Source organism: Giraffa tippelskirchi, chromosome 4, assembly GCF_054371585.1.
Source record: "Giraffa tippelskirchi isolate mGirTip1 chromosome 4, T2T-mGirTip1v1.2.pri, whole genome shotgun sequence".
NCBI lineage: Eukaryota > Metazoa > Chordata > Mammalia > Artiodactyla > Giraffidae > Giraffa > Giraffa tippelskirchi.
In genome coordinates, this window is record NC_137278.1 from 114,438,373 (window position 1) to 114,455,932 (window position 17,560).

Genomic DNA, 17,560 nt, shown 5'->3' on the forward strand with positions numbered 1-17,560 from the left:
AATAAAGTATATAAAAATAAATTTGCTTGGAAAAGCAGTTTGAGGATAAAATGTAATAAGTGAATTTAGCAGTAGTTTATCACTTTTTAATAAAGGAAACAGCTATTGTGAATGTTTACAATTTAAAATAATACATCCAACCTGAAACTGAGAGAGTAAACTCATAGGCAGATTGATAAGAAGTCCAGGATCCCTGAGAAAGAGAAAGGAGTCTGGGGCTCTCAAGGAGGAGGAAAGGACAAACTTTTTTTCCTACATTCCTTTGTAAGGATTATATAACAACAACGTATCCTGCTTGAGGACAGTTTCTCCTTCTTAAAAACCTTCTGCATTATGCTAAAATAAAACCTGTTATCTTAAAATGTATATTATGGGAGTGGGTCTGGTAAGATCTTTCGATTGTTAGTTCTAACCCTGTCATCTTAAAATGTAAATTGTGGGAGTGGGTCTAGTAAGATCTTTACAACCTTGAGACATTCTTTTGATTTATTGTTAATAACCAATTGAAAAAGTAGGGGGGGGCACTCTCTGCCCTCTTCTGATGTCTGTGTCAGAAACTTTCTCTGTCCCTTTACATATTTTAACAAAACTCTGCTACACAAAAGCTGATCAAGCCTGGTCCCTGGTCCTAAAGCTAAATCTTCTTCTTCGGAGATCCAGAATCCAACACCGTTCACTGTAAGCTATCAAAACTTTAAACACACTGTTAACTGGCTATTTTGCCGTTTTTCAGTCTCTAAGTCATGACCGACTCTTTGTGATCCCATGGGTTGCTGCACACCCGGCTCCCCTGTCCTTTACTGTCTCCAAGAAAGTGAAAGTGAAAGGCACTCGGTCATGTCCTTCTCTGATTCTTTGTGATCCCGTGGACTGTAGCCCACCTGGCTCCTCTGTCCATGGAATTCTCCAGGCAGGAGTACTGGAGTGGGTAGCCATTCTGATCTCATGGTTTGCTCAAACACATATCCGTTGAGTTGGTGATGCTATCAAACCATCTCATCCTCTGGCACCCCCTTCTCTTTTTGCCTTCAATCTTTCCCAGCACCAGGGTCTTTTCGAATGAGTTGGTTCTTGGCATCGGGTGACCAGAGTATTGGAGCTTCAGCTTCAGCAGCAGTCCTTCCAATGGATATTCAGGGTTGGTTCCCTTTAGACTTGACTGGTTTGATCTCCTTGCAGTCGAAGGGACTCTCAAGAGTCTTCTTTAGCACCACAACTTGAAAGTGTAAATTCTTCAGTTCTCAGCCTTCTTGATGGTCCAACTCTCACATCCATACATGACTACTGGAAACACCATAGCTTTGACTATATGGACATTTGTTGGCAAAGTGATGTCTCTTCTTTTTAATACACTGTCTAGGTTTGTCATAGCTTTCCTTCCAAGGAGCAAGAATCTTTTAATTGCATGGCTGCAGTTGCCATCCTCAGTTATTTTAGAGCCCAGTACCAGCTATACTCCAATATAAAATAAAAAGTTAAAAAAAGTAAATAAAATGGTACATTAATACTACATTACCAAATTATATATTGATTAGGAAAAAAGAAATCTGAACTACTCTTCTCAAAAAGCAAGCATAAAATTCAGGTCACACAGATATGCTAATGTTTTTTAAACAAATTCAGATTTACTGAGCACACACACACAAACAAAAGCACAAAAAGTCACCTTTGAAACCTACTGCCATAGTAATCAACTTAAGCAGAGTTTCTAAAAGACTTTCTCCTAAGGATGGCACAAGAAGATGGATGATATTAAAAATACATTTGATTTTTTTTCCACTTCTGTGACGTGAGCCCCTTCTACTAGTTTCTCTATTCTCTTGTATTAATATTACATATACTATAATAATAAAATAGTACATTACAATAAAATAATTTTAGTATGAATATACATAATATAAAAGACCAAATATAGGAGGATCTCATAATATAGTTTGAGGGATAAGAAATGGATTTAGGTCTTTTATAATCATGAGATGGTGAACTATCTCTGTTCTATATTAGGAAAACAAGGTCTCTCAGTGACATCCACTGGATGGCTATATCTGGATTTGTGGGTTAAGTAAGCCCTGGGCTGCTTAGAGTGTTTGTATGGTGCCCATTTTAGGATTCCACCTTTCAAGCACCTCTGATTTATATGTGATTTCCCCAATATGGGACTATGGCATTTGGCTGCCCCTGCTTCGTATACAGTGAGAAAAAGGGGTCAAAGTTCATCAGTCCCTTCTTGTGGTTATGTCTCTATCCCAGAGGAGGAAGTTTGACCATAAGGAATTCAGTTTACTCTAGCATAGAATCATCATTTGAGTGTCTCTATACATCAGAGGTTCAACAATAAAGCAGGTTCATTAAGAAAACAATTCTCTGAAACCTATACAACTGCACTGTATCACCATAGACGTAACCACAAGTAGAAATTTTCCTTGAACCAAGCAACCTTTTCAGCCAGTGATGAACTATTTTTGGTGTGTGGAATAGTGCTTTGCCTTCACTAATGGATGCTGGAAAACCTGTAAGGCAGACAGGAGATAGGATACATTTCTAAACCTAATCAGTTAACAGGTAACATTCTATAAGCCCTAATTTCACCAACTCAATATAAGGAAGAAGGAATTAGTCACAATTAATCCTTAGGAAACTTGCAGTAAATTCCCTTGGTATTGTATCCCCCTATCTTTTTTTTTTTTTTCTTTTTTGACAATTTGTATTCATATACTTAGCCTACAGCAATTAAGCACCTAAAACATGTTGGGAATTTTGTGTCAAATGAGACAAAGCCCCTGATTTAGAAGCCTTTAATTTCTAGTGAAAAGAAAAAATTCTAAAGGTAAACAAATGTCAAAGTTGTGGTTGTTATATTGCACTATAGTTTTTTTTTTTAATTGGAGAATAATTGCTTTATAATACTGTGTTGGTCTCTGCTATACATCAGGATGAGTGAGCCATAGGTATATGTGTGTACCCTCCTTCTTGTACCTCCCTCCCACGTCCCATCCCATCCCACCCCTCTAGGTTGTCACAGAGCAAATTCCCACTAGCTCTCTGTTTTACATATGGTAATGTATATGTTTCCATGGTACTCTCTCAATTTGTCCCACCCTCTCCTTTGGGCTCCAAAATCACTGCAGATGGTGATTGCAGCCATGAAATTAAAAGACGCTTACTCCTTGGAAGGAAAGTTATGACCAACCTAGATAGCATATTAAAAAGAAGAGATATTACTTTGCCAACAAAGGTCCGTCTAGTCAAGGCTATGGTTTTTCCAGTAATCATGTGTGGATGTGAGAGTTGGACAGTGAAGAAAGCTGAGCACAGAAGAATTGATGCTTTTGAACTGTGGTGTTGGAGAAGACTCTTGAGAGTCCCTTGGACTGCAAGGAGATCCAACCAGTCCATCCTAAAGGAGATCAGTCCTGGGTGTTCATTGGAAGGACTGATGTTGAAGCTGAAACTCCAATACTTTGGCCACCTCATGCAAAGAGTTGAATCATTGGAAAAGACTAATGCTGGGAAGGATTGGGGGCAGGAGGAGAAGGGGACGACAGAGGATGAGTTGGCTGGATGGCATAATCGACTCGATGGACATGGGTTTGGGTAGACTCTGGGAGTTTGTGATGGACAGGGAGGCCTGGTGTGCTGCGATTCATGGGGTCGCAAAGAGTCGGACACCTTTGAGTGACTGAACTGAACTGAACTCCTTCTCACACTGTGTCCACAAGTCTGTTCTCTATGTCTTTGTCTTCATTGCTGCCCTGCAAATAGGTTCATCCATAACATCTTTCTAGATTTCATATACATATATGTTAGTATACAATTTTTGTTTTTCTCTTTCTGACTTACTTCACTCCATGTAACATGCTCTCAGTTCATCCACCTCATTAAACTGATTCAAATGTGTTCTTTTTATGGCTGAGTAATATTCCATTGTAAATATCTACCACAACTTCCTTATCCATTCATCTATCAATGGACATCTATGTTGCTTCCATGTCCTAGCTATTGCAAAGAGTGCTGCAATGAACATTGGGGTACATGTGTCTCTTTCAATTATGGTTTTCTCAGGGTATGTGTCCTTCCAATCATTTGAATATGATTATTTAATCTCTTGAACATTGCTGAAAGAGACACATATTTGTGCCAACCATTATCTATTATTGTTTTTAGCTTATGAAATTGAGTTGTAACAAAAGTTGTCCCCACTTAGACCCCATGGCCTGTGTGGCTTTTGGTCAGGTAAACCAGGCCTCTGCAGAAAAGTACAGGAAAAGTTTCCCAAACCTCATGTAGATCATGGGGACTAGAGCAATTGCCAATGCCTTGCATAATAAATAGAATTACAAGATACAGTACATGTGTGCATGCTAAGTTGCTTCAGTCGTGTCTGATTCTTTGTGACCCCACGGACTATAACCTGCCAGGCTCATCTGTCTATGGGATTCTTTAGGCAAGAATACTGGAGTGGGTTGCCAAGCCCTCCTCCAAGGGACCTTCCTGACCTAGGGATTGAACTGGCGTCTCTTATGTTTCCTGCATTGGCAGATGGGTTCTTTACCACTAACGCCACCTGGGAAGCCCATAAGATATGGTAGCATGCAAATATTCTGTTTATGAACACAGAAGTTCCCATATACCCAACCATTTCTGCACTAAATGCTATTGCAAATGCACAGGCTAATTACTTGTTTATTTTGAATATACCAAGAACTGAGTACGGTTAAACTCAACTATGCTGAGAGAAAACAATGATCATTTGGGTTAAATGACCCAAAACAGTGATATTTGGGTTAAATGACCAAGAATACAAGAATAATAATTACAAGAAAAAGAATGATTGTTTTAAAGAAATTCTTTCAGCTGTGTCTTATTTTGTCAATCTCAGACATGGACTGTATATCCACTGTCATCTCCTTGGTGCAGAGTCCTTGGACAAAATGACTGCTTCTTGAAATTATCTGCTTCTGGAGAATTTTTTGACTCGGTCTCAATTTAAATCTCATGTGAGTAGAAATCCACTGATTTGACAGTTTGTAGCTTGGTTGGTATTTTGCTTGCACTATGACACATGAGCCTATAGTAAGAATAGAGATGGTGTCCAGTAATGCTGAAAAGCATTTTCATGTTGATATGTGTTATTGGTTGAATTGTATTCCCTAAAAAAGATATTGGGTTCAATCCCTGGGTTGGGAAGATCCTCTGGAGAAGGGAAAGGGTACCCACTCCAGTATTCTGGACTGGAGAATTCCATGGACTGTATAGGCCGTGGGGTCGCAAAGAGTCAGACACGACTGAGTGACTTTCACTTCACTTCACTTCAAAAAAGATATGCTGGAGTCCTCACCGCTAGGACCTAAGAATGTGACCTTATTTAGAGGTTAGGGCTTTACATAGGTAATCCTGTGAAAATAAGGTAATTTGGGGTGAATCCTAATACAGTGTAACTGGTGTAGTTATCATAAGGGAAATTTGGAAACAAAAGCATGCACCCAGGGAGGACACCACATGAAGACTAGAGTTCTGCTGCCCTATGCCAAGGAGCCAGAGATAGAAGAGTGACCTGGAGCAGATCTTCCCCTCCCTCTGCCTAGGGAGACAGGAACAATTCTTAAAGATTATCTTTGTCTTTTGCCACAATAAAGGCTTTAGTCAGAACTATTAATTCTGGAATCTGAAAGATTGAATATTATGTAATGGAGCCCTTTGATGGCTACATTTTTGGTAGAAACGGCAAAAGAGGATGTCTTTGTAATTTCTAAAATAAAATCCATCTGTAAGTCATATTAAGTCAAGATGAACTAAAAGGGTTCTGTAAGATCAGTCCTGGACATGCTTTTCTTAGTCACTGCTATAGTCACATTTCCCCTTCATCCTGAAAAGGAATCAAGTTGCAAGAATAAGGTTTGAATTATGTCAACTAGGGATATATAAAAGAGATAATAAAAAGGCTTCATAAATGGAAAAGTTGCTGATAGAGAAATCTTGAGTGTTGTCTAAAAGTATTATAACAATGATTGTTCAGCAGATCATAGAGTTAGTGAGACGCAGACAATATATTGGCAGAAGCTTCAACCTGTTTGGCAGTTCTCTCGCGTTTTGCAAGCCTAAAAAGTATGCCTTGGTTACCAAACCATGGAACAGGTTAAAAGAGGCAACCTACTGGCTCTCATGAGCTAATACCCCAAATATAGCATCTTTTCTTTCATTAACAGAAGAGAAAAGGGTTTGACATGGTTGGGATACCCAAAGTAGAAGATAGTTGAAGAGAAGCAGTGAAAGAGGAGAAAGCTTCTTCATTTCTGCTTCCCATGGAAGAGACTCAGAAACTTGTTTGTAATAACCAGTCAATCCTCAAAAAAAAATGTTTTCATTGTTTTTCTTAGTTTAGAACTTTGGTAACACGGACATTTTATGTGTTCTGGTGAACAGAAACATCCATGGCTGACAGATTGTGACCCAAATAATTTGTAATTTCTTAGCAAAATTATAGCTTTTTCCTACGTGGTTTGTAAAGCTTTTCAGTTAATCTTAAGAAGAGTTATAGGAAGTCTTCCTGTGAAGTGCTTAGGTTAGGAAGGCATAGTAATCTCTATGCTGTACAAGGATGAACTCTCAAAGAAAAATGAATCCTTTTGTTTAGATTGACTTGTTTAGATGGAGAGAAACATGAGGATTCCATAAATCCCTGAGGTATAAGCATCTAGATATACTATTCATTTTCCCACAAAATAACAAATATTAACTGTCTTTATGTGTCTAGGAAGGAAAGCTGCATAGAAACTGACTACTGTGAAATATTTGCTTTTTTAGGGGTTGGAGGATAGGGTATATTTGTGTTGAGAACTGCTAGGAATCTGGGCATCAAAATTCCATCGCCCACCTTGAGATCATGAACAAGCAGGGGTAGTCTCTTGATCGACTTCTTACCTGCTTGTGTGGGAGTATTGCAAGGACTGAGATGTGGTCATCCTTATTCTAATAAAGACTCAATAATGAATTTTATTCCTGAACTTTCTTCAAGTTTGAATGGATATTGGGATGACCTCAGGGGGGAGTTATAAGGATTCATTTGACTCTTAGTCGGTCAGTTTCCAATATTCCACTCACATCAATAAGTTTTTAAACTGAAGAGTAGAAGGAATCTGATCTAACATTGCACCAGGTGCTGACAATACCTGTCAAAGAACTGCTATAGTTTGGGTGGCTCTGATGTGGTGCCACCTGGCGAACATGGAATTTCATGATGCTGTTACAGAGCAAGTCTCAATTAAGCTTGCTGGAGCAGAGGCACACAATGGAAATTAGTAAAAGTTACAAGACTAGTAAAATCATAGATGTCAACATCTTTTAGAGACAACCTCCCATTATCTTATTAGTACTGAAAGGAATAGGTTGAGACAAAGTAGTGAGATTTAAAATAGAAAATGTAGCATCTGCATTGAGTACAAATAGATATAAAGCAGAGGATGCTATGATATCTTGAGTATCACTGTTGGACCCCTAATTTGACTTCACAAGCTTCTTTCTCACTTTCAGCAGGTAGCCCCTTTTCTAGTACCTAATCTCTTCTGAGATGTCACATTTCCTAAAATGTTATATACCTACCATGTGACTGAACCATTTCCCTCCTAGGCATTTACCCATTCGGAGAACTGAAAGTATATGTCCACACAAACACCTATACAGAAACGTTCATAGTAGCTTTATTCTTGGGAGCCCCAAACTAGGAACAACCCAAATGTCAATCAACAGGTTAATGGATAAACAAATGCTGACACATCCATACCATAGTGTACTCAGCAATAAAAAAGGAAATATTGATAAATGCAACACCATGGATGAATATAAAATTTGTCTGACTAAAAGAAGCCATACAGAAAAGAGTATACAGTACATAATTCCAATTTTATGAAATTTTGGAAACTGCTAATTATATATAGTAACCCTAGTGGCTCAGACTGTTTAGAATCTGTCTCCCAATGCAGGAGACCCAGGCTTGATCCCTGGGTCAGGAAGATCCCCTGGAGAAGAAAATGGCAACCCGCTCCAGTATTCTTGCCTGGAGAATCCCGTGGACAAGAGGATCCTGACGGGCTACAGTCCATGGGGTCACAAAGAGTTGGACTAACACAGAAAGGCAGATCAGTGGCTGCCAGGGACCTGTTTGGAGAGCCCCTGGTAGAATTGATGAAAAAGGGCCATGAGGAAACTTTTGGAGATAATAGTGACGGATTTGTGATTATGGTGATGGTTTCTTGAGTGTATACGTGTGCCCAAACTCACCAAATAATACATTTTAAATGTATTCAATCTATTATACCCCCCTCAATATATCTGTTTGTAAACCCAGGGTCAATAAGCCCATGAAAAGTGTTCCCAATGGCAATTATCCAAACACCTAAAGAAAGCCCAGTAAAATGCTGATGTTTCCCGTTTTAGTATAAATATTTTCCCTTTCAAACTCCTATGGAGAAAATAAAGTCTATATATTAAATTACCTTTCAAGTTAACATCCAAAGGCAAAAAATTCAAAACCCCAAATCCATTTCTCTTGCCCTTATGAGGTAAAAATCTAACAAAATTAAAATCCCTCCCAGTTTCTTGTTTTGTTCATTCACAGCCAGAAAAGTTAATGCCTAGACAGATTCGTACAGCTGCGGCAGCCTGTGTGTTTTCCTTGGAAATGGATGTAGCTCATTTGGCACCTCAAACGTTAAATTAGTTCAGCATCAAGTCTGTGGTGTGTCTCAATTTTTAGAAGGTCCAAAGATTTAACAGAACATCCAAAGTAATCGTAACACTTGCCTCACACTCACCAAATTCATACAGTGGTTATCATGGACAAAATTATGTTCCCAGAACCCAGCAGTTGTTATTGTCAATTTATAGCAGAAACTCCATTGTAGAAAATCATTGGTATGTAGGAAGGAGGGTAACTGGGATGGCTTTAGTCTCATCAGAATGCCGGCCAGTTTATGCCAACTGTCAGGGGCCCATGCCCTGCACACGTCAACTAAACTGGAAGAAATTTTGCATCAGGAAGCTAGATTTATCACCATGCATTTAGCATGGCACACCGTATGTTCATTCTGGCATTTCAAACACTGATGTTGTCTTGCAAAGTAGAGATTTGCTGTGGAGCAGTCCCAATCACCAGGTCTTTTTTGCAGTCCTGATCTCTCCTGTCTCGTATAATCGAATATCTTTATATTCAGATTTTGTTCTTTCACACTGAATTTTATGACTGGCATGAACAATTTAAACCAGGAACTTCCTGAGAGCTCTGTACTGTATGCAGGTCCTCTGCCTTAGCCAAAGTTTAAAAGCAGCAAATACTGATACAGTCATCAATGTTTAGCACATCTGGATTTTTTCTGTCATCAAACTCTTGCCTCAGATGAAAGTTGCATTCTGGTAGCTCTTCAGCCTCTGATGAGGCCCCTGATGCTCACCCATGAATTTAAATATAGTTCAAGGTCAGACTGCTGCAGCTTGCACCCTGAGGCTGCCTGCACATACCAGTGCCTTTGTTAATGACAGCACAGCCAGAGTAGCTCGATAGATCCCCTTTGCCGGCATTAGCTGAGGCCATCCAGGCCAGCATTTTGGCGAGCCCCATGGCCACATCTTGTGCCTTCAGTGAAGCCTGTGTGTCTCGGTCATTACCCTCCCCTCCCTGCTCCTTTGTTGAGGCCTGCAAATGAACTTAACTAATTTTTACTCATCTTGCAAAGACCAGATCTCTAATGTTTTGTCCTGACGGCTAGAAGTAAAACACATGTGAAATCAGTATTAAGCAATTAACTATTCTACACTGCTCCACAGTCTACTGTCTTTACCAATGTAGCCAAATTTAGGCTGACCTGTTCATTTTAAATGCAATATATATATGAAAAAGTTGGTCGCTCAGTTGTATCTGTCTCTTTGCAACCCTATGGACTGTAACTTGCCAGGCTCCTGTCCATGGAACTCTCCAGGCAAGAATACTGGAGTGGATAGCCCATTCCCTTCTTCAGGGGATCTTCCCAACCCAGGGATCGAACCCCAGTCTCCTTCTTTGCAGTCTCCTCAAACCCAGGTCTCCTGCAATTTACCATCTGAGCCACCAGGAAAGCCCATATAATATATCACAAATTATTTAGCACCGTTCTTCTCTGTAATAAAGAAGTCCTCTTTAGTTAAGTCATGTTTCCTCAGCATCTATTATACTTTTAAATGCAGAATCATCAGTAGAGTTACAAAAACTTTAAAGCAGCATTGGGGTGCACCTGTTACCACTTATAAAGGATAGCATTTACTAGGCAATGTTTTACAATTATTGCAGTTCTTTTGTTTATAATGTTGATAACCAAGCCTATCTGATTTTGCAGTGATTTCAAGGAAAGAGGAGAAGCAGCACTGCAGTACTTTCCCTTGGTTCACAAAGGTACCAACAGACACAACACTGGTAGGTTCCATAACAATGTTCTTACATGGTACGGTCCCATAGGATCTGGAAAGCTGAAGACCTGCTCTGACACTGCCAGGTTGCCTTCACCCTTCAAAAAATACTACACTATGCAGTGAGTTGGCAAAAAAGTTTGTTCTGGTTTTTCTTTAAGTTATAGGAAAGCCCAAAGAAACTTTTTGGGCCAATCCATTACTTCTACTTAAGGAATGATTATAAATATCAAATTGTGCTTTATGAAGACCATACTATAATGTGTATAGGATATAATATGGTGTATAGGATATACATACACATATATACATAAAATAGGGTGTATAGGATCACCCCCCTATAAAATGTACTGAAGATAAATTTAAAAAGTTCAAGGGGAGTCTCTGTCTCCTTCAGGATTCCATAATTATAGAATTTTAAAACCATAACAGTTCACTGCTAAACTTCAACATTTATTGAAATGATTTATTGAAAGCTTTGCTCCCTTACTTTCAAAACACTTTATTTCATCTGAATTTCATATGGTACAAAATTATCACATGCTTGAACTTGTTGCACAAATAGCAGGTTCTTTCAGTTCTTAAGGGCAACTTTCCTTCAGTGGCAAATAAATAAAAATCAAATCACATATCATGTAGAGTATATATAGAAAATTTTCTTTTATAAAAACAAAAATATTTGGATATCTTATCTTTAATATAGCTTAGCCATTCAGTTTATGTTGACAAATTTAGTTACATGGTAGGAGGGACACTCCATATACAAAAGAATTCAATAAATAGCAAGCACATATTTTAACGGTTGATTAGTTAGGCAACAATGTCTGACTTAATTTTTTTCTTGTATTTTTTTTAGAAGATACTCCATCTGTAAATTCAAGTTTGGTTGGCCCTTTTTAGTCTTTTTGCTCAGTATTTTGAACACTTCCATTTTCTTCTTTTTGTAGAGCCTTTGAGCTTCTTCTCTCTCTTGTTTTCTCCTCTCAAATTCCTGAAATTATTAATGTATATAATTTTCATTAGTGACAAACAGTAGATACTGTTCACAATTCTGCTGAAATAGCTATCACTTCAAGGTCTGTCCTATATTTTTCAAAATGTGAAATGCTACTAGTAAGTGCAGTAGTGTACTCTCTTTGCCTTTACACTATCATATGTGCACAGCATAATGCAAAATTATTTAACAATTTTAATTTTGCATATGAGTAAAATCAGAGCACAAAGAAAGAAGGCACATTTAATAATTTCATCATTTAATTAGATTCACTGAAGAGTCAGAAGTGACTTTACAGGTTATCTAGTCCCTGTAACACTGAAATCATTTCTAGAATATCTGGTATTCTTTTAAATTTGCCATCTGACAGATTTAACTCAAGAAGTATTTAAATTCAAGAAGTACTTACTGACTGTACACTGTATATATGTAAAATATTGTGCTAGATATTATGATTTTGATTATTTAAGAATTATCATGTTCATCTGATTTGCTAAGATCAAGACTTAAATTCATTTGCACTTAAAGAAAAATAATTCCAAGTTATATAGATCTGAAAAGTACTACTTAAAATACTATATTCTTATATGTAAAAGTTAAAAGTTCTTGCAATAATACAATATGTGCACTGTTTTTCAACTTCCCCTGTAACACATATAGCTTCCACATGACACAGCCTTACATTTGTATGATGACATAATTAACCAAGTGCTTTCACATACATTACATAATTATATATATCAATATATTTTAATATAATATATAATGGAAATTTTTTTAAATGTTGTATGTTTTACAGTATAATGGCTCTTATTTCATCTGATATACTATTTACAAAGGTGGCAGTATTAGAAGGTTGGTTTAAAAAGCAAAGTATACTGTCACAGTCTATGAAACAGAAGTTTAGTTTTTCCGTGGAGAACTATTCCTACTTCACTCTCGTCTGCCATCAGTTTAAAAATAATCAAATAAATTTTACATGTTAAACTTCCAGATTTCTTAATTAAACAATCTGTAAAACTAACACATACAAGAAATTATATGTCAGCACCAACTTTGGGGTATTTTTGACTGATGTGCTAACCTTTTTAATGTGATAGATTATAGAGCTTTAATGTAAGAAATATGAATTAACCACAGATAAAACAATTTTGCTGAAGCTGCACATGGCTTTGTTCTACTCATTTTAAAAAAGCTATTATAATTGTGGGTTTATGAATGATAACAAAGAATGGTAACTTACTGCTAAGTTAATCTAGTAGGGTTTTTAAAGAGCAAGAAAAACTCTTTAAAATATTATTTTATTTTAATACCTCCCTCTGACTTCTACTTGCTTTGATGTAAATTTATGAAAATCTGTATTTTTTAGTAGTTCTCAAATTTTATTATGTATAATCTCTTGAGGCAATTGTTAAAAAATCACTATTACTATCACCTCTTGAGGGTAATATAAACAATGGAGGAATCAGGATGTTGAAATTCTCCAGCTCCTCTCAGATTATTCATTTACCCAGTAAATATTTACAGATGGGCATACTATGGGCCCCATATTTAGAAGAAAAGCTTACATATGCACTTAGGATAAAGAAAAATGAATCTAAGTATTTTAAAAATAGATCTTACTTGTTTCTTAGCAGCACGCTTAGCTTGTATCCGCTCATATTCTTCCCGTGCTTTTTGATTTGACGTTTTCTTTTTATTTTTCTTTGGAATATTAATGGAGCTTCACAAGATAAATGAAAACAAATCATAAGTATTAAAAATAATATAACCAAAATTATGACAAAATTACATCAAATATAGTACTTGTATAGTCAAATCTCACTAATGTAACTTAAGGCAGGGGGAGAGATGTTGAAAGAAAGACATTAAATCTTGTAGTAAGACATCCAAATAACACATTAAAATTTTTGTTATACCTTTCAACATATAGAAGGTGGTAAATATAGAGTCTTGAGAAATAGTTCAACCAGGGAAAATACAGAAAGTTCAGAAGAGTAAACCAGCATATGAATGGTAGAAATGACAGACTGCAAAGGCATTAAATTGAAGGATGTTATGAAGGACTTTATGGGTGTACATGAACTTTAATCCCAAAGTTCTCTGACCAACCTGTCTCTATTCCATTTCATTTGTTTTTTAATTGCAATCAAGTCTATGTTCTCTGGGGAAAAAAATCCATATTAATAACAGTAGTATTATTATTAAATAATATTTAATATTATTAAATATTATAATATAAATTTAATATATATATAGTATTATTATTATTAAAAACACCAATACAGTATACTAATGCATATATGTGGAATTTGAAAGATGGTAACGATAACCCTATATGCGAGACAGAATAAGAGACACAGATGCATAGAACAGTCTTATGGACTCTGAGGGAGAAGGTGAGGGTGGGACGTTCTGGGAGAATAGCATTGAAACATGTATATTATCATATGTGAAACAGAACACCATTCCAGGTTCAATGCATGAGACAAATGCTCAGGGCTGGGGCAATGGGATGACCCAGAGGGATGGGATGGGGAGGGAGGTGGGAGGGGGGTTCAGGATGGGGAACACATGTAAACCCATGGCTGATTCATGTCAATGTATGGAAAAAACCACTACAATATTGTAAAGTAATTAGCCCCCAACTAAAATAAATAAATTTATTAAAAAAAATTAATAACAGTAGTAGTAGTAGTAGCAGTTAACAGTCATATACCACTTCCCATGTATCATATGCCTTTTTAAGGACCATATATAAATGAAGTCATTTAATCATCACAACATCATGAGATAGGTCAGGGATATCATAGTCTATAAATAATCCATCCTGGGGTGTGCAACATGGTAGCTGTAAATCACATACTTACTATTATTATTTCCATTTTTAAAGAAGAGGACATTGGGCACCAACATATTAAAGCTAACTCCAGAGTCTATGATGCATTGCACTATAATACCTCTCAAAAGTTAGATTTTTAAAAACATAAATAGCAAGCATTAACCATGGTCCAAATAAATGTACTTGAGAGACTTAAATCTAAAACCCAGATCTCTTAATTCCATTCCATTCCTTGTTTATTAAGCAACATAACTCAGTCATTTAAGCTAACAAGAAAGCCTCCATGAAAACATTTTCACATAATTACTTGCCACTTCTGAAATGCCCTAAGGCAAATTCCCATTACTATAGAAACTGTTCTATAATCTCTTTCATAAAATGCTACTTACATCCACAATAAAGAATTTCAAAAGACTGTAATACATACTTTATTCTTATGCTACACTGTTCTTCTGGCTGAGGCTGCTCAATGCTACAGTGTTCTTCAGACAAAGCCTGCTCATTGCTACCTCGGTCTTCTGGCAAAGGCTGATCAACTTGTTCTTCTGACAGAGGCTGGCCAGCTTTTCTAAGCTGCTTCTTGAGTCTTTCCTCTTCAGCTAAATAAAGATGTTTCAGATGATCAGGATACCAGTCCGTGAAGCGGGATTCACTTGGGGTTTGAGACTTCTTTTCCCTCCAGAGTAATTTCTTATAAGTTTGCTGAATCTTGAGTTTTCTTCGAAATGCAAAGCCTTGTCCTGTTGAAGAATACATCAGTCTTGAATTACTTTCTCAGGAAACATTGCATGAAAAATGCAGTTGTTAATTTAAAACAGAAAATTTTTTACACCATCATGTTCAGATGCTAAATTTCATTGTTTTGCTTTAAAATGTTATTTCAAGAAAAGAACTTGAAGCTACTGGAATAAATAGTATCTTGGTCCTTTGCAAAAAGACTAGGCTAACAGAAGTTGGGAAGAACTCAAGTGAGACTCTCAAAGAAGGAAAAACTAGAGTGTTGCACAGCTCCAATTTATTGTACTCATAAATTAAACAGATTCATTAATTCATCTAAACACTTAATCTAGGTCTTCAATATCTGAAGGGGGGGGGGAACCCTCACTTCTATTCAGAAGTATCTGAAACGAGAACTCCCAGATGTTCAAGTTGGATTCAGAAAAGGCAGAGGAACCAGAGTTCAAATTGCCAACATCAACTGGATCAGAGAAGCAGCAAGATAATTCCAGAAAAACATCTACTTCTGCTTCCTTGACAATGCTAAAGCCTTTGACTGTGTGGATCACAACTAGAAAATTCTTCAAGAGATGGGAATACCAGACAACCTTACCTGCCTCCTGAGAAACCTGTACACAGGCCAAGAAGCAACAGTTAGAACTGGACATGGAACAATGGACTGTTTCCAAATTGGGAAAGAAGTATGTCAAGGAAGTACATTGTCACCCTGCTTATTTAACTTATACACAGAGTACATCACATGAAATGCTGGGCTGGAGGAAGCACAAGCTGGAATCAAGACTGCCAGGAGAAATATCAATAACCTCAGATATGCAGATGACATCACCCTTAGGGCAGAAAGCAAAGAGGAACTAAAGAGCCTCTTGATCAAAGGAAAAGAGGAGAGTGAAAAAGTTGGCTTAAGATTCAGCATTCAAAAAACCAAGATCATGGCATCCAGTCCCATCACTTCATGGCAACTAGATGGGGAAACAATGGAAAACAGTGACAGACTTTATTTTCTCGGGCTCCAAAATCACTGCAGATAGTGACTGCAGCTATGAAATTAAAAGGGAATTAAAAGATGCTTATTCCTTGGAAGAAAAGGACAAACCTAGACAGCATATTAAAAGGCAGAGACATTACTTTGGGGACAAAGGTCCATCTAGTGAAAGCTATTGTTTTTTTTCCAGTAGTCATGTATGGATATGAGAGTTGGACCATAAAGAAGGCTGAAGTTGAAGAACTGATGCTTTTGAACACCTGTGGTGTTGGAGAAGACTCTTCAGCACCCTCTGGATTGCAAGGAGCTCCAACCAGTCAATCCTAAAGGAAAAGAACCCTTAATATTCATTGGAAGGACTGCCGCTGAAGCTGAAGCTCCAATACTCTGGCCACCTGATGTGAAGAGTTAACTCATAGAAAAGACCCTGATGCTGGGAAATATTAAAAAGGGGACGACAGAGGACAAGATGGCAGGGTGGCTTCACCAAGTTTAAGCAAGCTCCAGGAGATGGTGGAGGACAGAGAAGCCTGGTGGGCTGCAGTCCATGGGGTCAAAAAAAGTCAGACACGACTGAGTGACTCAACAACCCACTCCAGTATTCTGGCCCGGAAAATTCCATGGACGAGGAGCCTGGCAGGCTACAGTCCATGGGGTCGCAGAATCAGACATGACTGAGCAACTTTAATTTCACTTCACATCTATTATTTTACCTTAGAGAAACTACCCTGTGACTGATTTTTTAAAAGTAATTCAACATTAACCAGGTTAGATGGTGGTGTATGACTTTCTCAACAGCAATTATCAGTAAACTGTACTTATTTAAGATTTATGTATTTCATATGGGATTTAAAGGTACTTCAAGACAGCAAGATAAAACGAAAAATACAAACTAAAGCAAAGTAATAAAGATAGCAAGAGAAAAACAGATGGTTCTGTGATATTCTTAATTAGTAAGGGTGCGAAACAGTAAATTTCTGGCTTGCCTTCTAGTCTTTACTGTAATACATGCAGGTTTCATGGGGAAAACGTAAAGGAAAGATTTTTTTTTTTTTAATGAGCCTAAGTCGAGAGAAGTATTTCAAGATTTAGAGTGAGCAACACTTCCTCGCCTTCCCATCCAGAGCTCTGAAAACCCCACGGCTTCAGCGAATTTAAGAACAGATTTCTTGGCTCCAAGTAGGGCTGGGTCTTGTTCCTAAATCCTTCCCAGCTTGGGAGGATGGCGAATCCGAAGGATTCGCAGGGCCGAGGACTTGTAAAAGGCTCTCTTATTACATACGTACCTTCGCGAACGCTCCCCGCGAAGGCTTGCAGATGATTAGGTCGCCACGTTTTCCGTTTCACGTTCTTATTTCTGTATTCAACCGGTGAAACTCCTCCACGCGTCCCCAAACTCCCTGTCCGCCCCCTTGCCGCCGGCCATACGGGCGCCATGGCACACCAACCAAGGCGCAGGAAAAACACAACGAACTCAGTCAAAATACGTCATCAGGCAGAAGCAATCCATCCGCCCACCCAAAAATCCACATCTGAGCTCTACTTATCCTGCCTTTCCTGCTTCCCCCCG

The 17,560-nt window shown here is 37.8% G+C and overlaps 1 protein-coding gene across 1 annotated transcript; it reads right to left on the bottom strand.

Moving 5' to 3' along the window:
• Window positions 1–10,886: 10,886 nt before the first annotated feature.
• Window positions 10,887–17,446, bottom strand: CCDC59 (coiled-coil domain containing 59). The gene is made up of 4 exons (XM_081594869.1): window positions 17,277–17,446; window positions 14,698–15,010; window positions 13,052–13,151; window positions 10,887–11,425 (listed from the first exon to the last, which is right to left on the bottom strand). The coding sequence occupies exons 1-4, from the start codon at window positions 17,425–17,427 to the stop codon at window positions 11,264–11,266; spliced, it is 726 nt and encodes a 241-aa protein (XP_081450995.1). The 5' UTR covers window positions 17,428–17,446; the 3' UTR covers window positions 10,887–11,263.
• Window positions 17,447–17,560: the final 114 nt, after the last annotated feature.